General features: G+C 41.3%; 1 protein-coding gene across 1 annotated transcript in view; it reads left to right on the forward strand.

Annotated features, from left to right (window-relative positions):
* rfc2 (replication factor C (activator 1) 2) overlaps nt 1-22,477 on the forward strand; it is a 38,117-nt gene extending 15,640 nt beyond the window's left edge. The window contains exons 4-11 of the mRNA XM_043718800.2: nt 714-820; nt 8,160-8,261; nt 10,191-10,291; nt 11,843-12,000; nt 12,848-12,913; nt 14,680-14,760; nt 16,706-16,819; nt 22,152-22,477. Coding sequence (XP_043574735.1) covers nt 714-820; nt 8,160-8,261; nt 10,191-10,291; nt 11,843-12,000; nt 12,848-12,913; nt 14,680-14,760; nt 16,706-16,819; nt 22,152-22,262 — 840 coding nt within the window. The 3' untranslated portion in view covers nt 22,263-22,477. The remainder of the gene's footprint in view (nt 1-713; nt 821-8,159; nt 8,262-10,190; nt 10,292-11,842; nt 12,001-12,847; nt 12,914-14,679; nt 14,761-16,705; nt 16,820-22,151) is intronic.
* The last annotated feature ends 285 nt before the right edge of the window (nt 22,478-22,762 follow it).

A 22,762-nucleotide genomic window follows, 5' to 3' on the forward strand; every position in this document is an offset into this window, starting at 1 on the left:
TTGACTGTTGGTGGGAAATATTTAGCGCAGTCCCTTTTAAGTTGTTATTGGTAACTTAATTTGACAAACCTCAACTGTCTGCCATTCATCGAAGGTGAAGGCATTTAATTCCACAAAAAAATCTGGAATTGAAAGCCTCTCTGTGAAATGGGGAAGCGTAAGCACAAATAAGAGTAATCCATTCAATATACTATGGCAGATCCTCCTACTTAGTGTCTCGTTCTCACCTTTCTCCCCATATCCTTTGACCCTTTAGTCCTTGTTCTGCATCTTTCTTGAAAGTCTTCAAAACACATACTTTTTATAAAATTTTTGTAAAAACTCACCTAGTTCACTAATGTCCTTTTGGAAAGGAAATCTGCCATCCTTACTTGTGACTCCAGACTCTCAGCAATGTGGTTAACTCTTAACTGCTCTCTGAAATGATCAGCAAGCTATTCAAGGACAGTTAGGGGTGGGCAATAACTGTTGGCCTTACCCACAAAATTTATATTTATCAAATTGTCCTCTGATTATTTAGCAGATGGACATTAGTTGGTTTATGGAAAATCAACCTCATTGCCACAAACTACGCAACCACTCAGTGATGTTTTGTCCCATTGATGTACAGAAAATATAACTATACAGTTGAAATGAACTATAAGATGCAATTTAATAAAATACAACAAATGAGAAATAGCATCTTTAAAAGCTAATGCCTTATTTTTGTTAAGGGTCCACCTGGAACTGGAAAAACCACAAGCATCCTGTGCTTAGCACGTGCATTGTTGGGACCTGCACTGAAAGATGCTGTTCTTGAGCTCAATGCCTCAAATGACCGGTAAGATGCAGGATATTTTGCATTGTTTCTTGCTATGCCTCTAAAATAGATCAGAGTAATATTATTCACCTGGATTGAATTTTAGAGTATGGTGATTCCTGGGGAAAAAGAAAGAAAAATACTTTCTGGTGTATCATACATGACCATTCATGACCTCCTCTTCCATACAGAGTACTTATTAAAACTTTTCAATAATTGCAGTGGGGTTCTTGGGGATTAGTGCTCCAACTGTTGCCTTCACTATGAATTGCTTTCCCATTTTGTATACTTAATGCCAATTCTCTGAAGGTGCCAACCTTCCTAAGGCAGAGTCACAAATTCTAATCTGTAATCACTTTTCCAGTAAGTGAACAAACGCGGCTGCATTTTTCCAGCTTAGGTCTGATGGCAAGCCATCAGTTGAGCAAATTTTGCTGCTACTATTTGTATTTAAAAGTACAAACTAAAGCCAGTGCAGCAAGCATTGCTTTTGATTGTAACCGTAGCTTAAAAAGAGAGTGCATTATCTTGGAAACAGCTGTACTCTTGCTGTGTTGGGCTGTTGCGAAATATAATCTTGCACAATATGTTGTATTCTAAAATAGCATTTTCCCAATGTTTTGTTCTGAATCCCTACCTGACATTTTTGTTGCTTGAGTCAGGGCTGATTATTGGAACAGTAGGGGCAGTTGACACATTAAACATGAAATTAAACATGAAAATCAAAATATGACCTAGTGTTTCACGACGCAGTCCATTCACCTGTAATGCCAGTTACTGTCTACTAATTGTTTGGTGTGAATAAACTGATTTTATAGTTCTGCTGAATTGTAATGAGTGGTTTTTATGTGACAGTTGATAGTGATGAACCTTTGAGATAATTGAACAGGGTTGGACCTGAGATTATCTCATTTCTGCAATGAAGACAGGTATTAAAATAAATCTTGGATTTGAGCTAAGCACAGGATGCTTGTGCGTTTTGTGGATTCAAAGTGACTCAGCTAGTGATTTACATCCTAAAATTGTAACTATTTTAATGTGAGAAAGGTGGTAACAGATTTTTTTTCCACACTGTAAAACCTCTGATTCAGGAGGTGACGAGATAATAAAAACAAAGTAGAAGCTAGAATAGGCCATTTGGCTGCTCTGTCATTCAACATGATCACTGGTGGTCCTGTATCTCAATATCATAATTCTGCTCTCTTCCCATTCTTGACAACTTTAACATCTAGAAATCTATCTCTCTTTTTTAAAATAGGTTCAGTTACCTGGACTCCACAGCCTTTTGAAATAGAAAATTCCATGCATTCATCCACTCTCTGGGAAATGTTTCTCATCATCTCTGTTCAAAATAGCCTACTGCTTCACTTGAGATAGTGACCCCATTGTCGGGGTGCATCAGCCCTGTTAACATCTAATATTTCAATGAGATCCCCACTAGCTCTTCTAAACTCCAGTGAATACAAGTACAGTCAACCCACAATCTCTCCTCACAGAACAGACCTGCCATCCCAGAAATCAGACTGATAAACGTTTACTGCATTTCAGCTGTGACATGAAAAACTGCTGAGTACAACAAAGTGTGGTCTCACAAAGGCCTGTACAGCAGCAATGAGACTTTCTTGATCCTGTACTCAAAGACTCTTGTAATGACAGCCAGTAAAGAATAGTACAAGCCCTTTTGATGTTGTGCTGACCTTTATTCCTACTCTCAGATCAAACTAACCTACATATTCTTCATTTTACTTTCATCCATGTGCCTATCCAAGAATTGCTTAAATGTTTCTGATGTATCTACTACCACCGTTGGCAGTAAATTCCACACACCCACCACTGTGTGTAAAGAACTGACCTCTGACATCTCTCCTAAACCTTCTTCCAGTCGCCTTAAAATTATGCCCCCTCATGATAGCCATTTCCACCTTGGGGAAAAGTCTCTGGCTATCCACTCTATCTATGCCTTTCATCATCTTGTACACCTTTCTCAAATCACCTGTCATCCCGCTTTGTTCCAGTGAGAAAAGTCCTAGCTCCCTCAACTTTTCTTCATAAGATATGCCCTCCAGTACAGGCAGCGTCCTGGTAAATCTCCTCTGCACTCTCTGTAAAGCATCCACATCCTTTCTATAATGAGGTGACCAGAACTGAACACAATACTCCAAGTGTGGTCTACCAGGGCTTTAGAGAGCTGCAGCATAACCTTGCGGTTCTTAAACTCAATCCCCGTGCCCATGAAAGCCAACACACCATACGCCTTGTTAACAACCCTATCAACTTGGGTGGCAACTTGGAGGGATCTATGGACGTGTACCCCAAGATGTCTCTGTTCCTGCACTGTGCCAAGAATACTGCCTTAACCTGTGATCTGCATTCAAATTTGACCTTCTAAAGAGAATGACTTCTAACTTTTCCAAGTTGAACTCCATCTGCCACTTCTCAGTCCAGTTCTGCATCCTGTCAATGTCCCTTTGCAACCTTCCACAACTCCACCAACCTTTGTGTCATTGTCAAAATTACTAACCCCCCTTCCACTTCCTCATCCAAGTCATTTATAAAAATCACAAAGAACAAATGTTCCAGAACAGATCCCTGCAGAAAACCACTGGTCACCAAGCTCCAGGCTGAATACTAGGTAAAAACAATGACTGCGGATTCTGTATTCCTGATGAAGGGCTTTTGCCCAAAACGTCGATTTTACTACGCCTTTTCCAGCACCACTCTAATCTAGACTCCATGCTGAATACTACCCACTGTCTTCTATGGACCAACCAATTCTATATCCAGACAGCCAGATTTCCCTGTATTCCATGCTACCTCATTTTCACAATGAACCTACCATGGAGGACCTTATCAAACACCTTGCTAAAGTCCATGTACACCATATCCTTCATTAATATATTTTGCCACATCCTCAAAGAATTCAATAAGATTTGTGAGGCATGAACTGTCCCTCTCAAAGCTGTGCTGACCATCTCGATCAAGCTATGGTTTTCCAAGTAATCATAAATCCTCTCTTTCAGAATCCTCTACGATACCTTTTCCACCACCGATGTAAGACTGACTCGTCTGTAATTCCCATGGTTAATCCTATTCCCTTTCTTGAACAAGAGAATAACATTTGCCACACTTCAATCATCTGATAGTGCTTCGGTGGACTGTGAGGATGCAAAGATCATCACCAAAGTGCAGTAATCTCTTTCCTCTCTTCCTGTATACAACCTTGGGTATATCCCATCTGGTCCTATCCTCAAATTATCTATCCTCAAGTTTTTCAAAATCTCCAGTGCTTCCTCATCAGCCTGTTTCACTCTGTCTTCACAAACGGTAAGGTCCCTCTCGTGAGTGAATACTGAAGCAAACTATTCATTTAAGGACCTCCTCTACTTCCTCCGACTCCAGATACAAGTTCCGTCCGCTATCCCTGATTGGCCCTACCGTCACTGTGGTCATCCTCTTGTTTCTTACATAAGTGTAGAACGCCTTGGGGTTTTCCTTTATCCTACCTGCCAAGGCTTTTTCATGCCACCTTCTTGCTCTCCTAAGTCCATTCTTCAGTTCCTTCCTTCCTTGCTACTTTGTGATCCTCTAGACCCCTGTCTGATCCTTGTCTCCTCAGCCTTAAGTAAGCTTCTTCCTTCCTCTTGACTAGAAGTTCTACATTCTTTGTCACCCAAGGTTCCTTCATCCTACAATCCTTTCCTTGTCTCAGTGGGACAAACCTGTCCAGCACTCTCAGCATGTGCTCCCTAATCAACCTCCATATTTCTGTCATGCATTTCCCTGAGAATATCTGCTCCCAATTTATGCACCACACCTCCTGCATAATAACATTGTAATTCCCCCTCCCCGAATTAAATACTTTTCCATACCATCTGCTCCTATCCCTCTCCATGACTATAGTAATGGTCAGGGAGTTGTGATCGCTATCACGAAATGCTCTCCCATCGAGAAATCTTGACACCTGGCTTGGTTCGTTGCCAAGCACCAAATCCAATATGGCTTCCCTCTAATCGGCCTATCTACCTATTGAGTCAGGAATCCTTCCTGGACACACATGACAAAATCTGCCCCATCGAAACTATTTGCACTAAGGAAGTTCCAATCAATATTAGAGAAGTTGAAGTCACCCATAACAACACGGGCGGCACGGTGGCACAGTGGTTAGCACTGCTGCCTCACAGCGCCAGAAACCTGGGTTCAATACTCGCCTCAGGCGACTGACTGTGTGGAGTTTGCACGTTCTCCCCGTGTCTGCGTGGGTTTCCTCCGGGTGCTCCGGTTTCCTCCCACAGTCCAAAGATGTGCAGGTCAGGTGAATTGGCCATGCTAAATTGCCCGTAATGTTAGGTAAGGGGCAAATGTAAAATGTAGGGGTAGGGGTATGGGTGGATTGCGCTTCGGCGGGGCGGTGTGGACTTGTTGGGCCGAAGGGCCTGTTTCCACATTGTAAGTAATCTAATCTAACCCTGTTACTTCTGCACCTTTCCAAAATCTGTCTCCCAATCTGCTCTTCCGGCTCTGTTGCTATTGGGGAGGTCTGTTGAAAACTCCCAAAAAAGTGACTGCTCCTTTGCTGTTCCTGACTTCCACCCATACTGACTCTGTGGACAAACCCTCCTCAACGCCCTCCCTTTCTACAGGTGTGATACTATCACTGATTAACAATGCCACTCACCCACCTTTCTCCTCCCATTCCTTTTGAAACATCGAAACTCCAGAACATCTAACAACCAATCCTACCCCTGTGATATCCAAGTCTCCATAATGACAACAACATCGTAGCTCCAAGTACTGATCTATGCTCGGTGTTCATCACCCTTATTCCTGACACTTACTACATTAAGATAGACGCACTTCGACCCATTACACTGACTGCAACATTGCTTTATAAACTGTCTATCCTTCCTTACAGGCTCTCTGCACGTTGTATCTGCCTGTTCACCAGCTATCCCATCTTCTGATCTGTACCTCTGATGCCCAAGGCCCTTCCAAACTAGTTTAAACCCTCCCAAAGTGCACTAGCAAACCTCCCGCCCAGGGTATTGGTACCCCTCCAGTTCATGTGCAACCCGTTGTCCTTGTACAGGTCCCACCATCCCCCAGTGATCCACATGGGGCGGCACAGTGGCTCTGGTCAGCACTGCTGCCTCACAGCACCAGGGTTCCAAGGTTCAATTCCAACCTGAGGCGACTTTCTGTGTGGAGTTTGCACATTCTCCCCGTGTCTGCATGGGTTTCCTCCCACAGTCCAAAGATGTGCAGGTCAGGTGAATTGGCCACGTTAACTTGCCCATAGAGTTAGGTGTATTAGTCTGAGGGAAATGGGTCTGGGTGGGTTACTCTTCAGAGGGTTGGTGTGGACTGGTTGGGCCGAAGGGCCTGTTTCCACGCTGTAGGGAATCTAATCTAATAATATCTGAAGCCCTCCCTCCCACACCAGCTGTGCAGCCACATGTTCATCTGCACTTGCTCTCTGTTCCTAGCTTCACCTGCCTGTGGCACAGGTAGCAATCCTGAGATTACTGGTCTGCTCTTCCTGCCTTTTAGCTTCCAACCTAACTCCCTGTATTCACTTTTCAGGTCTTCATCCGTTTTCCTAGCCATGTCATTGGTACGGTGTATACCACAATTTCTGGCTATTCACCCTCCCCCTTAAGAAACTTGTAGACTCGATCTGAGACATCCATGACCCTGGCACTGGAAGGCACCGTACTATCTGGGAGTCTTGTTCGTGATCACAGAGTCTCCAGTCTGTTCCTCTAACCAATCGAATCTCCTATCATTATCGCTCTCTGATTCTCCCTTCCCTTCTGAGCCACAGAACTGGGCTCAGTGCCAGAGACCTGGCTGCTGTGGCTTTCCCCTGATATGTCATCTCTTTCTCCCTTCGCTCCTCCCCCCAACAACAGTATCCAAAGTGGCATATTTGTTGTTGAGTGGGGCGGGCATAGGGCATCCCTGCACTATCTGCCTATTCGCTTTTCCTCTCCTGACAGTCGGCCAGCTACGTCTATCCTGTAACTTAGGTGTGACTACCTATAACTCCTCTTCCTCACCCCCTCAGCCTCCCGAATGATCCGAAGTTCATCTAGCTCCAGTTCCCCAACGCAGTCTGTGAGGAGCTGGAGTTGGGTGGAGAATTTGAGCTATAGGGAGAGGCTGAGCAGGCTAGGGCTGTTTACCCTGGAGTGTCAGAGGCTGAGGGGTGAACTTATAGAGGTTTAGAAAATTGAGGGGCATGGATAGGATAAATAGACAGTCTTCCCTGGGGTCAGGGAGTCCAGAACTAGAGGGCATAGGTTTAGGGTGAGAGGGGAAAGATATGAAAGAGACCTATGGGGCAACATTTTCACACAGAGGGTGGTACATGTATGGAATGAGCTGCAATAGGAAGTGGTGGAGCTGGTACAATTGCAACATTTAAAAGGCATTTGGATGGGTATATGAATAGGAAGTTTTTGGAGGGATATGGGCCGGGTGCTGGCAGGTGGGACTAGGTTGGGTCGGCATGGACGGGTTGGATGAAAGCGTCTCCTTCCATGCTGTACATCTGTCTCTTTGACTCTAATCTAAATTCCTCCCTCCTGCACCATCCCTTTAACCAATCCTGTTCCTGACCTAACCAGCACATGGTACTGGGAGTAAAGCATCTTGCTTTTTAACTTATTTCCTAGCTCAGTGTTCTGTTAGCAGGACCTCTTCCCTTTTTCACCTGTTTTGTTGGCACCATAACCATAACCTCCTGATGTTCCCCATCCCCTCCAGAATGTCAACATGTTCCAGATGACAGCAGTTTGGAAAATGAGGCTGGCTAGAAGAAGAATTGGGGTGTGTTTTGCATAAGAGTCAAGATTAGAGTGGTGCTGGAAAAGCACATCAGGTCAGGCGGCATCCGACGAGCAGGAAAATCGAATTCCTGATGAATGACTTTTGCCTGAAATGTTGATTTTCCTGCTCCTCAGATACTGCCTGACCTGCTGTGCGTTTCCAGCACCACTGTGATCCTGACTCTAATGTCCAGCATCTGCAGTACCCACTTCTGCCGACATGTTTTGCATAAAGTAACCGCTCCCAAGCCCATCTTCATGCCTTCCTCAAGGTACTGATTGTTGAATTATTTGAGGCTGGACAGAATAAAATGCTTCTAGCTATTGTCTTAGCCTTCACTTTCAGAAGGGCTCCCTTAGAGAATGAGTAAACCTTTTTGTGTCTTGCATCAACTGTCATTGGGGTTCAGCAAAGTTTGAGAAATTTAGATTAGTTCTTGGTCTGCATAATAAATCAGTCCAGTACCAAATATTTTGTCTTTGATAATGTTGGATTATGACTTTGATATGAATACGGCTTGTCTTTGTTACAGGGGTATTGATGTGGTCAGAAACAAAATCAAAATGTTTGCCCAGCAGAAAGTCACACTGCCAAAAAGTCGTCACAAAATCATTATCCTGGATGAAGCTGACAGGTGAGAAGATTCATGTATTTCAGAATGAAAGTTTCATTGTTGCATTTGTAATTTAGTCTGAGACAGCAGGCAGGTGTTAACAAAGCTTCAGTTTGAGTGTGGTAGGGATATCCTTTCCAGTCTGTATTTCTGGTCAGCTCAGCACTTTTTTTTATTGCTTTGCGATTGTGGTCAAAACAAAAACCATGAATATCTTGGGCAGATCCAAACATAAAGTGACTAAAGGCTCTGTAAATCTCGTCACAGCTCTTAGTAATTTGAAAACATTGCACTCACATTATTTGAATGCAGTGTATAAACAAGAGCTTGTATGTCAACAGCTGCTGGTGGGTACTTGCACTGTGTGCAATCGTTTCTAAGGTTGTGACTTGCTGCCAGGAGTCGCCAACCTCTGTGTTGGCTCTAAGAGTGTATTTAAGTAAACCACTGGCTATGCTTCCCAATCCCCAAGTCAGAGCATACGGATTGAAGTCCCATTCCAGGATTTGAGCACATAATCAAATCTTTCTGATGAAGTATTAACCCAAAGGTTTAATTTGCTTGCTGAGTAAATACACAGATCCCACAGCTTCATTTCCAGGGGTTGATTTTTTTTTTTCCCTGGGTGTCCTGACCAAAATTCATTCACAACAGCACTGTTACTTTTTAAAAGAAACTACCTTCATGTCATTTCCTTTGCAGGAACAAGGCATGTGTAATTTGCTTACACATAATAGTCGCTGCATTTAAAAAGTAATTAATTGCTGATAAAATATTTTTGGAACATTTTGAAGATTGCCAAGATTGTAGAAGAAGTATCTGGCAAGTGTATACACTTCAAAGCTGTTCACTAGAGTTGAAAGTATGATCACTACTGTTCATGAAATGTATCATCTCCATTTTTGGTCGAGATCATTCCATTGTTGCTGACAACAAAACCATTACTGATGGGTAATGAGTGTAGTATGTTCCCAACCTCCAGTGTGACATTCCTGAGATACACTTCCAACCTTCTGCCACCTCAAGGAAAGCCTGCTTCTAACTCTATAATATTGCAAACTGCCACCGCCCACAGCTTGTCTGCTGCTGAAACCCCCATTCATGCCTTTGTTCCCTGTCTGGTGCCTCATATTTAGAAACTTAACCATCCAGAACTCAACTGTCCAGGTCTCACCTTGCATGAAGTCAGAGTTCCTTGTCACTCCAGTGCACTCTGACCTATATTTTGATTCCAGTCAAGCCGCATCCTGATTTTTAAAATTCTTATGTTTGTTCTCAGGTTTTTCATGGCCTAACCACTCTCTATATTTTTACACTTTCAACCCTATATGTTCTACCCACCCCGCTAAATCTGGTCTATAGGTCATCCCTGGTTTTAAATCGCTTCATGTCTTTCATTGCCTCGGCCCCAAACAGTAGAAGTTCTCATCACTGTAATGCCTCTAACTCACTTCCTTCCTTAAATGTGCCTCTCTAATTATCTAACCAAATATCTATGTATCGTAAGACTATATTTCATGTTATAATGACTCTGTGAAGCATATTGGTAAGTTTCATTTATGTTAAAGATGCTATATAAATATGTTATTCTGTAGACACCAGCTCACTTATCAGGCCAGCATCTTATAGAAGAGAGATGAGATGGAAATGTGTTGCTGGAAAAGCGCAGCAGGTCAGGCAGCATCTAGGGAACAGGAGAATCGACGTTTCGGGCATTAGCCCTTCTTCCTGATGCTGCCTGTTCCCTAGATGCTGCCTGACCTGCTGCGCTTTTCCAGCAACACATTTCCATCTCTGATCTCCAGCATCTGCAGACCTCACTTTCTCCTAGAAGAGAGATGAAGCTTATTTGAACCTCTCCAGAGATTCCCACAGATGAGCAAGGACTGAATAATGGATGAAGAGGGCTTATTATTTATTTGATATTATTCAGCTTTGTTTGATTTAAAGTATGACAGATGGAGCTCAACAAGCCCTAAGGAGGACAATGGAGATTTACTCTAAAACAACTCGCTTTGCACTGGCATGCAACGCTTCAGACAAAATCATAGGTAGGTTTTTGCTGAACAGATAAATATACAGATGCATCTCCAGAAGTTATTAAATTGACTATTCTCCTGTTTTGGGTCTTTACCATTTTTCCACAGCAATTATTTCTGTTAGTTTAATCTGAGCTGTTAAAAACCATGTGTATTCTCATTATATATATTTTTAAAAAGCCTGTTCAAGGCTGCAAAATGCTGAGAGAATCTTAAAGACAGGGACTTGCAGTGAGAAGGTTCAGTCCTTGGGTGTAGGACTGCGTGCACATTTAGTCACAGAAAGTAAGACAGTTTGGCAATCTTTATCATATTATGTAAATATAAATTGTATCGATTTAAATAAAGGATCTCATGTTTCTGTGAATGTTTACACCTTAACATGGAATATATCTTGATGCTTACCAACTATTAACTCTCCCCACCTTTAAAGTGACCTGAAAGATTGCAATATTACATTCAGCTGGCACCTGCCTTACATGGCTGTAGTGCCTTCAAGCAATTGAAACTTTTGTAAATTGCAAGGAATCATTTTTAGTTTACTGTAAACAGCCTTGCATGGTATCAACAAAGCAGGTGTTGCCATAGTGGCAAGCTATGGAATTGTAAGCACTCCTGGGGCTGATCTTGTGATTTGTTTGGCTCATGTCATTCAATAGTTTATTTTTAGTAGCTTACCACTTCCTGGCCTAGATCCTCTTGAACACCTACACAATGAATCATACAGTTCAAAACTTGAGTTGAGTGACTGCATCTAGGCCAGGGGAGATTGTAGCTCATGAGCTTGATGGGCTGTCATAATGAGTTGTAAAGTGAAAGATTATAGTGTTGGAGAGGGGTGCAAGAAAGAGATTGCCAAAATGAAGTGCTCTTTATCTGCTGCTATATAATTTAACCAAAGAGTAGTCTTTATTTTCTGTTTAAGCCCAGTATAGTGCTAATACTGTACTGCACATTTTAGTGTTTCCTACTTGCCTAAGCATGGTTGATTAGGTGTGTCTGTATGCTTGAGATGGTCATTAGACAGATCCAGCTGTGCCTTTAGGATGTTACACAAATCAGTAACCAAATCATCTGTCTGCTTTTACCTCTATTGTTAGTTTCTTAATATCTGCCAAATGATTTAACAGCGATTTTTGTTGTCAACTATTTTATGTGATACAAAGGATACAAGTTGTTTCGAATTACAGCATTTGCCAGATAAGGAGGATAACTATTGCACTAATTGGTGGAGCCTAAAGAGATTGTGTTATTTCCTTGGTGTCTTTTGTGTGCTATGCCTGAAAAAAGCTGGTCAGAGGTAATATCTGGCTATTTGTACATACCTCTTCTAGACAGAGAACTCTCTGCCCAACCACAAATTGATGAAAGATTCTTTTCATAATGACTGTTTTCTGTCAACTTGTGATCAGCTCAAGCCCAGAACAAATTTGGAAAGCTAGATTCTCATCCTGAAGCAACCTTGCCTTAAATTCAACATTCAAGATGTTATAATTGTTTATATTGAGGAATCACCTCCGCATATGCTATTGAATTCATGTAATATTCATGGCATGTTCTTAGAACCTATCCAGTCTCGCTGTGCTGTCCTGCGTTACACGAAACTCACTGATGCTCAGATTCTGGCTCGACTGATGCAGGTGGTTGAGAAGGAGAATGTCCAGTATACAGATGATGGACTGGAAGCCATAATTTTCACAGCGCAAGGAGACATGAGACAGGTGAGATTAGTTTTAGTAATTGTACAGTGTAGAATGGGGGTGCTGACTGCAAAATGTCAGTAATAACACCTACCAGCAGAGAAGGTATGCCATTTGTGGAGAACTCCCAGATAATGATTGCCTCATGACCTTTTCCCAGCACCAACTGCAACGTGCATTTATGGACCACTGCTAGAAGCTAATGAACATCCAGAAACGATACCAAATTAACTTTTAACAGCAGGCAACATAAGCTCTGAGGTAAACTTTAGACTGTAAAAGAAGAAAAAAGGTTCATGGATGGGATTCCAGGGCTTGTATAAATTTGCAGTTTTAAAAATGTAGGTGAGCTGTTTATTTTATGAATTTTTGTCCTTGTATGAAAGGCATCAGTATTTAAGAGTTTGATGCTTCAGTTCAGGTATCTCAATAAGATACAAAATCATTGTGCGCTAATATGCAAGAACTCTTTCAAAGAGATCTAAGGTGACTAATTTGCGTCAAATTATCAGTAATTTCACCAAACTCTCAACAATAAGGTTGACTTGACTGAAAAATGGGAGAAAGAAATAAAAGCACGAAAGAACTGCAGATGCTTGAAATTAGAAACAAAAACCGAAATCTCTGGAAAAACTCAGGTCTAGCAGCATCTGTGGAGAGAGATCAGAATTAACATTTTGGTCCAGTGACCCTTACTCAACTCCAGGAGAAAGAAACTTTTACTCTGTTCTTCTCAGCTGAATTTGTGTAGCCAAATGTTAGCATTGCAGCATGTTAATCTTTGAATAGACATTCTAATATAGGTGAACCAAGTTATTTTGATTTCAATTTGGTATCTAGGAACAAAATTATCCTTTTAATTTAACAGGCTTTGAACAACTTGCAGTCGACTCATTCTGGATTTGGGTTTGTTAACAGTGAAAATGTTTTCAAGGTAAGTGCTTTCTTTTTAAAAAAAAACCTAGATTTACCTAATACCTTTGTTAACTCAAAATGTTTCACTGCTAAATTGTTATTTGAAGCTTACGGCAAGTTATTCTGGTGTTTATTGAGATAATGTTGACCTGAGCACTGAGCATTCACAGCTCCTTGGCAATTAATGTTATGAGACTTTTAAATGTCCATTAGAGTAAACCGACGAGTCAGTGGTTGTGCACCTAATGTCCAAGCCCCTTCAGTAATGTAGCATGCTGCAAGGGACTACTACAAATCCTCTCCAATTTTCATGCACAAGAAAGATGGCTGAACCAGTGTTGCATCTGTTTGTTACAAAATGTTAGTTTACACCAAAGTCTATTGTTTATCTTAGTCTGTTGGATGTGTCTCAAAGTTTTGAGCAACCTTTTAAAATAATAATGTATATTTCTTTCAGGACACAATGTTTGCTTTAGAATGGCCAATAGTTCTGAGTTGCATAGAGTTGTTATAATGCTTAACGTTTTCATTGTTTTATTAAATGCTTAAGTTATTTCACTGTGAACATGTAAATACTTTACAGATTTGTAGTTTTGATTTGTTTCCTACATCTTAATGGGCAGGAGCTTTTTTAGCTCTGTATTCCCTGCCAGAAAACATGGGCCTGATCTAGTAATGTTCCTTTCATCTGCAACCTTTTAGCCAAGTTCTTACCAGGACCATGGAATTGGTGAATTCTTACATCAATGGAAACTAAGAATGTTAGAGTTTCGATATCACCTTCTGTCAGTTGGTACCCCTCCAACCTTTGAAACATGGTGTTTGGGTTAAAGCTCCATTTTGTATTTAAGCACACAGTTGAGGGTAACGCTGCAATGTTACAGTGAGAGGAATGCTGTATTGCTGAAATTTCCTTTGAAATCAAAGGTTTTTTTTTAGATTACATTACAGTGTGGAAACAGGCCCTACAGCCCAACAAGTCCACACCGACCCGCCGAAGCGCAACCCACCCATACCCTTACATTTACCCCTAACACTATGGGCAATTTAGCATGGCCAATTCACCTGACCTGCACATCTTTGGACTGTGGGAGAAAACCGGAGCACCCAGAGGAAACCCGCGCAGACACGGGGAGAACGTGCAGACCCACACAGTTAGTCGCCTGAGGTGGGAATTGAACCCGGGTCTCAGGCGCTGTGAGGCAGTAGTGCTAACCACTATGCCACCGTGCCACCCACAGGTTCTGCCTGCCACCTCAGATAAGTATCAAAGATCTCATGCCACTATTCAAGGAAGAGCAAGAAATATTCCCTGTGTATTAACTGACTAATTATCAAATAAAGCAGATTATCTGGGAACTCACTTTGGGGCATCAAGCCAAAAACATTGTCTCTACTAACACAATTGGCGATACTCAAGAGTAACAGGTTGGTGATGAAATAATTTGGATCATCTTAGAATGTACTACGGCACTGCATAAACAGCATTTTCTAATGTCTAGCATATTGAGAGTGCATTGAACCGTCTGCCATGGTTAAACTTATAACAAATGCAAATTCGCACATCTACAAAATCGATGCCTGAGATTCTAGTTGGGTTTGCACAGATATGTCACTGAGCTGGAAAAGCACAGTCGGTCAGGCAGCATCCGAGGAGCAGGCGAGTCGATGTGTCAAGCATAAGCTCCTGTTCCTCAGATGCTGCCTGACCAGCTGTGCTTTTCCAGCACCATAGTTTTCAACACTCTGTTCTATCCTTTTTCTAAATGCCGCTGTTTCCAATAGGTCTGTGATGAACCTCATCCACTTCTGGTAAAAGAGATGATTCAACACTGTGTCAATGCAAACATCGATGAGGCATACAAGGTAGATTCCACATGATGACTCTTAAAATTGTGCATGTTTATAGATAACTCCTCAAATACAAAAATATCAATATCTCCTCTCCAAGCTTTTGTTCAGCCAAAATGAGGGAAGCACAACAGGTCCATCAGCCTGATTAAACCAAACAGCAAATGTTCCGACTATAGCTGCTTCAAGGCAGCAGTATATCCAAAATGGAACCATATCTCACTCTCTGTGACCAGTTTTCCTCTTCCTGAATCTATGGTGCAGGGCCAGAATATTCCCAATATTCTTCTCCATAAAAGCTGCTACCTCCAATCCATCTGCACACACTCATTCTAAAGCCAAACATCAGAATTTATTTTCCTGTAATAATGGTTGTAAGCGTTCAAGGACCTCATTAATTTTTACCTCACCTTATTCCTTTTGGTCCATGTCGTAGCCTCGCCCTAATGCTATCTTCCTTCTTTCAAAGCTGACATCATGTTATCTTTAAAAATCCCATGAGGACACAGATTTCTCTTTACTGAGTGTGGCTTGTTTCTTTTGCTGGTGGTCTCTTGAGTATTGCTGGGTATGTATGCACCTTAAAAGGAAACATTCTCAACTTGGTGTACAACAGAATGCTGTGCAGCTTGGAGGGAACATTCCTCATGAAACCTTTTCTGAGCATGGCTTTTCTCTGTTGCATGTATGTTTTCAGTGCCCAATTCTCCTTTTCACCTAAAATTAAACAAGTAACCGCATGAAACAAAACCAGAAATTGCTGGAGAAACTCAGCACCTCTGGAAAGAAAACTGAGTTAATCATAGTCCTACAGCACGGAGACTTGCCCTTTGGCCCAAACTGGTCCATGCTGACCCCATTTCCCTGCACTTGGCCCATATCCTTCTAATCCTTTCTTATCCATGTATTGTCCAAATGCCTTTTTAAATGTTGTTAATGTACGCCTCAACCACCTTCACTGGCAGCTCATTCTATATGTGCACCACCCTCTGTGTAAAAAGTAAGTCGTCCCTTAGGTTCCCTTTTATTCTTTCCCCTCTAACCTTAAACTGATGCTCTCTCGTCCTCGATTCCACAACCCTGGGAAAAAGACTGACTGCATTCACCCTATCCATCGCCTCTCTTGGTCTTATACATCCTCAGTCTCCTATGCTCCATTTTTGAAAAAAAAGGCCTAGCTTGTTCAACCTCTTCAAACCATTGAGTCCTAGCAACATCCTTGTAAATTTCCTCTGCACTCTTTCCAGTTTAATAACATCCTATAGCAGGGTGACCAAAACTGAACACAATACTCCAAGTGCAGCCTCACCAGTGTCTTGTACAACTGCAACATAACTTCCCAACCTCTATACTCAATGCTCTGACTGATGAAGGCCAGCGTGCCAAAAGCTGTCTTTACTGCCCTGTCTACTATGACTCCACTTTCAGAGAACTGTGCACCTGAACTCCCAAGGAACCTCTACTCCAGTACACTCATTAAGGTCCTACCATTCACCATGAAACTCCTGCCTTGATTTGACTTTTCAAAATGCAAGACCTCACACATCTCTAAATTAAACTCCCTTTGTCATTTCTTGGCCCATTTCCCAACTGATCAAGGTCCTGTTGCAACTTTTGATAGCTTGCCTTGTTGTCCACAATACCACCTATTTTAGTGCCATCTGCAAACTTACTAATCATGCCTTGTATATTCTCATCCAAGTCATTGATATAGATAACAAGCAACGATGGGCACAGCACTGACCCCTGAGGCACTCCACTAATCACACTGTTTTGTCTCTTCAGACCATGCTGCCAGACCTGCCAAAATTCTTCAATAATTCCTGATTTTTTTCCCTCTCTTTTTCACTTCTCCATTCATTTTTTTTTCTCAGTTGATAGACGTTTTCACTTTTAATTGCCATTGTATTTGGTATTTACTGGTTACCATGATGTCCTCCTCTGATTTTGTCATCTTCAGGTTGTTGCTCATCTCTGGAAACTGGGTTACTCACCAGAAGACATTATTGGCAACATCTTTCGTGTCTGTAAAACCTTCCAAATGCAAGAGTACTTGAAGCTGGAGTTCATAAAGGTGAGAAGGGTTGAAGACTCAGAGCCCGAGGTTTTGCCATCTGTACCCAGCCTGAGAATAACATCTATCAGACAAAAAGCTTCTCCCGTTTGACTTGATCGGCTTGTTCGTGTCTTTGCTCCTGGGTCAGGTGGTTCAGGGTATGTGTTCTGCATCAGAGCTTGAATACATGGTTAACTAGTTCATCATAGAACAGAGGTAAGTCAGCATTGTCGGAGATGGTATCCTGTGGGCAAGACACCTCATTGTAGATACTCACAGTCCACCTCAATGTTAAAACAAAATCTACCAACATCTTTTACGTGTGTTGCATTCTGGTGCACTTCAATGTAGCTTATTTTTGTGGAACCAAACCCATTTATTAGCAGGGACATGAGTCCCCTTTAAATTTGTCGTGATTTCAAATCTCATCACTTCCATCATTATTCAATAATTCGAAAAGGAAATTGTGGCAATTTTTTGTTCTCATGTTTTTTGATTGAGAAGTTTGGCCCATTGTGCTTGTTTGTGATGCCATACCTGTAAATACTGCTAAATAACGTCCCTCGTGTTCATAACCATTTATACTGTCCTCTTACATAGATCTTTCAAATTTTATTTCAAATTGTTATATGCTGCTTCATAACTAGGACGCAAGTAAACAAATTGGAAATTCTCCAATCTTGTAACCTTATCCTACTTTAATATTTATTTATAATCCAATCTCTCCATTTATTTTTAAAATCCTTCCGCATAAATATTTTCAGTTAACATTTTCTTCACTACCAACTTGATTATCTTCTGATGCTGGTTTGATTTGCCAGCTTTCTATTTATGTTCATCTGGAACAGAAGAGAGTCTACTTAATGTGCAATGTCATCAATTCAGTTTCAAATGGAGTTATCACAAAAAAGTAATTTTAATGTGTCTAGTCCATCTGTGAGCAATTGATTATAAATCACTGGACATAACTTTAAATTCTGCTCGTTTAGTGTGTGTGAGTCAGGTTCTGGAAAATGAAGCATTTTTAATTTTTAACAAGATTTGAATTGATGCCTTTGTGCCCAAATATCATGTAAACTTCCTTCTTGTGAAGGACTCAATTAGTCGAAACCTAGTGTGCACAATATTCTGAGATGGGCCCAGCTTGTCATGCAGAGATTGTAGAAACGCAGCTTGCATTCAATGCAACCTGTGATGGAAATTCCACAGTTTCTGATGTGCAATTGGTAACGTCAGGGTCATTGTCATAGGAAAGCCAGTGGAAATTTTATGCTTCTCTAATAGTTATTTGTCTCATTACACTAGTGTTGCAGTGAGTAGTGTCCCTGCCTTCAAGTCAAAGGTTCTGGTGTTAAAGTCCCATTCTGGGACATGACAGCTAAGGAAGATCAGTTCATGTTGTGGCCAAAATGGTTGATTATCAGCTTGTAAACGGTTTCTGTACACACCAGTGGCAGGCAATAGGATTGGGAGAGCTTCCTGATCCATCATGTAATGTGAAAAAAACAAGGTGTCTCTGCCATGACAATCCTCATCTCCATGCTCCAAAATTCATGTAAAAGTATGTGTTTCCATGACAACTCAGGCTCTCAGTGCAGAGGGACCGATTTGTTCAAATAGTTTGATAGCTGGTGAAGTCCTCATTAGTGCCCAACAACACTAGGTTCGATTCTGGGGTGGACTCAGCAACTACCTCCTTGTCCCATCCATGATGGCAGTTGTGCGCTCTGGGTAACCAGGCTTTGGGCACAAAATCCAAGGAAGAGGTGTTTCATGTTCTAATTCCTTGTCATTTAATCTTGTTTGGAGCATCATAGAGTCATGGAGATGTACAGAAAGAAATAGACAGTTTGGTCCAACTCATCCATGCTGACCAGATATCCCAACTTAATCTAGTCCCATCTGCTAGCACTTGGACCATATCCCTCCAAACCCTTCCTGTTCTTATACCCATCTAGATGCCTTTTAAATGTTGCAATGGCACCTCTACTTCCTCTGGCAGCTCTTTCCATACATGCACCACCCTCTGTGTGAACAAGTTGTTCCCTTGGTCCTTTTTAAATGTTTACCCTCTCACCCTCAACCTATGCTGTCTAGTTCTGGACTCTTCCACCCCAGGGAAAAGACCTTGCCTATCCCATGTGCCTCATGAGTTTATAAACCTCTATAAAGTCACCCCTCAGCCTCTGATACTCCAGGGAAAACAGCCCCAACCTCTCCCTATAGCTCATTCTCCAACCCTTGCAACATACTTGTAAATCTTTTCTGAACCCTTTCAAGTTTCACAGCATCCTTCTGATAGGAGGGAGACCAGAACACACTCAATATTCCAAATGTAGCCTAACTGATGTCGTGAACCGGCGCAACATGACCTCCCAACTCCTATACTCAATGCTCTGACCAATAAAAGAAAGCATACCAAATCCTGCCTTCACTATCCTATCTACCTGCGACTCCACTTTCAAGGAGCTATGAACCTGCACTCCAAGGACTCTTTGTTCAGCAATGCTCCCCAGGACCTTCCCATTAAGTGTATAAGTCCTGTTCTGATATACCTTTCCAAAATGCAGCACCTCACATTTATCTAAATTAAACTCCATTTATCACTCCTCGGCCCATTGGCCCACCTGATCAAGATCCCGTTGTACTCTGAGGTAACCTTCTTCGCTGTTCACTACACCTCCAATTTTGGTGTCATCTACAAATTTACTAACTATACCTATGTTCATATCCAAATTATTTATATAAATGACAAAAAGTAGTGGACCCAGCACCGATCTCATCTTCTACCTTCAAGCCAGTTCTGGATCCAGATGGCTAGTTCTCCTTGTATTCTGAGTTCAACCTGCATTTGGGCTTTTCTGTTCAGCTCATTACATAGTGACATTGACGAGAAGAAATGAGCCGTTACTTGAACTTTAATTTGGCCACAGGAACGGGCCCTGCGATGATGAGGCAAACAAAAGGATGGAGGAAAGATCAAGTGTGATGGGATTGTACTAGAAGCCCCCCCAATAGTCAGAAGGAAATTGAGAAAGAAATATGTCGGGAGATCTCAAATATATGTAAGCATTTTAAGGTGGTGGTAATGGGGAGTTTTAATTTTCCAAACATCAGGACTGCCATAAGTATTAAGTTTTATGGTGAAGAATTTATTAAATGTGTTCAAGAAAGTTTATCAATATATGGATGCAAAACATGACCACCTTTTGGGCAATAATGCAAGGCAAGTTACTGAAGTAAAAGGAGGGTCTAGCAATCATAATTCTGTTAGTTTCAAAATGATTATGGAAAAGGATAAACCTTCCATCAAAGTTTTTCTTTTAATTGGAGTAAGGTAAATTTTAATGGTATGACCCAACTTTCAAAGTTGATTGGAGTAGTCTGTAGGTAAAAGGACATCTGACAAGTGAGACGCTTTCAAGAGTGTGATGTTTCAAGATGTTCCTGTTAGAGTGAGGGGTAAGGCTGGTAAGATTTAAGGAACAATGGATGAATTGATCTCGTCAAGAATAAAAGAAAATCTTATTTTAGATACAGGCAACTTGGTTCAATAGAATCTCTTAATTAATATAAAGAGTAGGAACAAAGAGGGGATATGAGATAGTGTTAGCAGACGGGGTTAAGGCTAATCCAGAGAATTCAGCAAGTACATTGGTAAGAGAGAACTAGAGGGGGGGAGATTCATTTAAAGATCAAGGAAGCCATCTTTGTGTTGAACCCCAGGACATGGGAGAGATACTAAATGAACATTTTTCATCAGTTTTATTCTGGAGAAAGAAATTGAGACTAGAGAATGCAGGGAAATAAATATTGATAAATTTAAAAACGATTCACATTATGGAAGAGGAAGTTCTGGAGGGCTTGGAATATAAAGGTGGATAAATCTCCAGGACCTGATCTAATGTATCCCAGAATGTTGTGGGGAATAAGAGAGGAAATTGCGAAATCCCATGCAGAAATATTTGCATAGTCTTTCACTCTGGATGAGGTGCCTGATTATTTGGAGGATGGTTGATGTTGTACCTTTGTTTAAGAATGATTGCGCGGAGAAACAGGGAAACTATAGTCCTGTAAGTCAGATTTGTGGGTCAATGGGCTGAAAAATGGCAGATGGAGTTCAGTCTGGAAAAGTGTGAGGTATTGCATTTTGGCATTGCAACGAACAAGGGTAGGACTTGTACAATTAATGGTAGGGCCTTGGGTAGTGTTGGAGAGTACTTGAACCTAGTGGTTCAGGTACATAATTCTTTGAAGCTTGTGTCATATACAGTATAATGGTTTAAAAACGTGTTTAGCATGCTTACCTTCATTGCTCAATTCTTTTGTGTATAGGAGTTGAGGAGTCATGTTGAGGTTGTGCAGGACGTTGCGACATTTTCTTGGAATACTGTGTCCAGTTCTGGTCACCTAGTCATAGGATAGATATTATTAAACTGGAGAGGGGTAGGAAGAGATTTATCAGGATGCTGCTGGGTATGGAAGGTTTGAGTCATGACGATAGGCTGGAACCTTTTTTTACTGGAGCTTCAGAGGTTGAGAGGCAACCTTTTAGAGGTTTATAAAATCACAAGGAGTTAATAGTATGTGCCTTTTCCCAAGGATAGGGGACTTGAAGACTAGGGGGCTTATTATTAAGGTGAGGGGAAGGAGATTCAAAAATGATAAAAGGGGCAGTTTTTCTTTTATGCAAATGATGTGGAATAAACTTCTTGAGGAAGTGCTGGATGTGGGCACAACGAAACGTTAAAAAGACATTCTGATAAGTTCATGAATGGGAAAGGTTTGGAAGGGTATAGGACAGGAGCAGGCAGATGGGACTAATTTACTTTGGGATTACGTTCGGCATGGACTAGTTGGACTGAAGGGTCTGTTTCTGTGCTGTATGACTCTGACACATTATGCCAACAGAGACCCATATTTGAACCCACCCTGAAATAACGAGCTCTGGGTCTGAGTCAGGTCAAGTCCACAATGTAAAAGTGGTGAATATTTAGTGCTGATTTGTCAGACCAGTAATTCGTTTTCTATTTCAGTTTAGGGTTCATTGTTGAAGTGGCATTTTTTGATTTTTATACTGATTTAGTTAGCTCAGTATTAGTATAGGAGGACAAAGTTCCTCTATACATATTCCCCCATTGCTACAAAACAGGAGAAAACAGTGAGGCAAGAGAGTGGGACAGACTGTTCTCTCCCTGATTTGGTAATATCAATAAAGGTACATTGTTAAAGGAATGGGTGGGGAAAAAAAACAAGAAGGATTGGTCTCAGAAATCCAAAAGTGAACATGAAAACTTTGATATCTTGTCAGTTATTTTAAAAAATAAATTTTCCATCTTGCTCCCTGCAGGAGATTGGATACACTCATATGCGAATTGCTGAAGGGGTGAATTCCTTATTACAAATGGCTGGGCTGCTTGCTCGACTTTGCCAAAAGACTGCGGCTCCACCAGCAAGTTGATGCGTCAATCTCCAGGGTGCTTTTATTTTCGAAGATAAGGTTTAAATTTGTGTTTCACATTTACATTGTATGTCAATAGACTTTCATTAGATACCATTATTGGACACTTTTTCCTCTTTATGAGAATTCTATGGATTTGAATTCTGTGTTTGATTTTATCACATTTCTGAAGCTAATTTTACATTTGGATAATAAAATAATGTACATTAAATTGCTATGGTGCAAATGTGTGTGTTTTCACAGTGAAATAAATAGCCTGAGAGTGCACAATTAGAGCCCTACAGCTCAGAAACAGACACTTCATTCCAGCTTGTTCATGCTGACCAGGTTTTCTAAACTCGTCCCATTGCCTGAATTTGGCCCATATGCCTCTAAACATCACTTATCCATGTACCTATCCAAATGTCTTTTAAATGTTGTAACTGTCTCTACATCTACCACTTCCTCTAGCAGTTCATTCCACGTACGAACCACCCTCTGTGAAAAAGTTAACCCTCATG

The sequence above is a fragment of the Chiloscyllium plagiosum genome, unplaced genomic scaffold (assembly GCF_037043375.1).
Source record: "Chiloscyllium plagiosum isolate Xiang-an unplaced genomic scaffold, Cpla_swu_hap1 HiC_scaffold_31, whole genome shotgun sequence".
In the NCBI taxonomy this organism is placed as follows: domain Eukaryota; kingdom Metazoa; phylum Chordata; class Chondrichthyes; order Orectolobiformes; family Hemiscylliidae; genus Chiloscyllium; species Chiloscyllium plagiosum.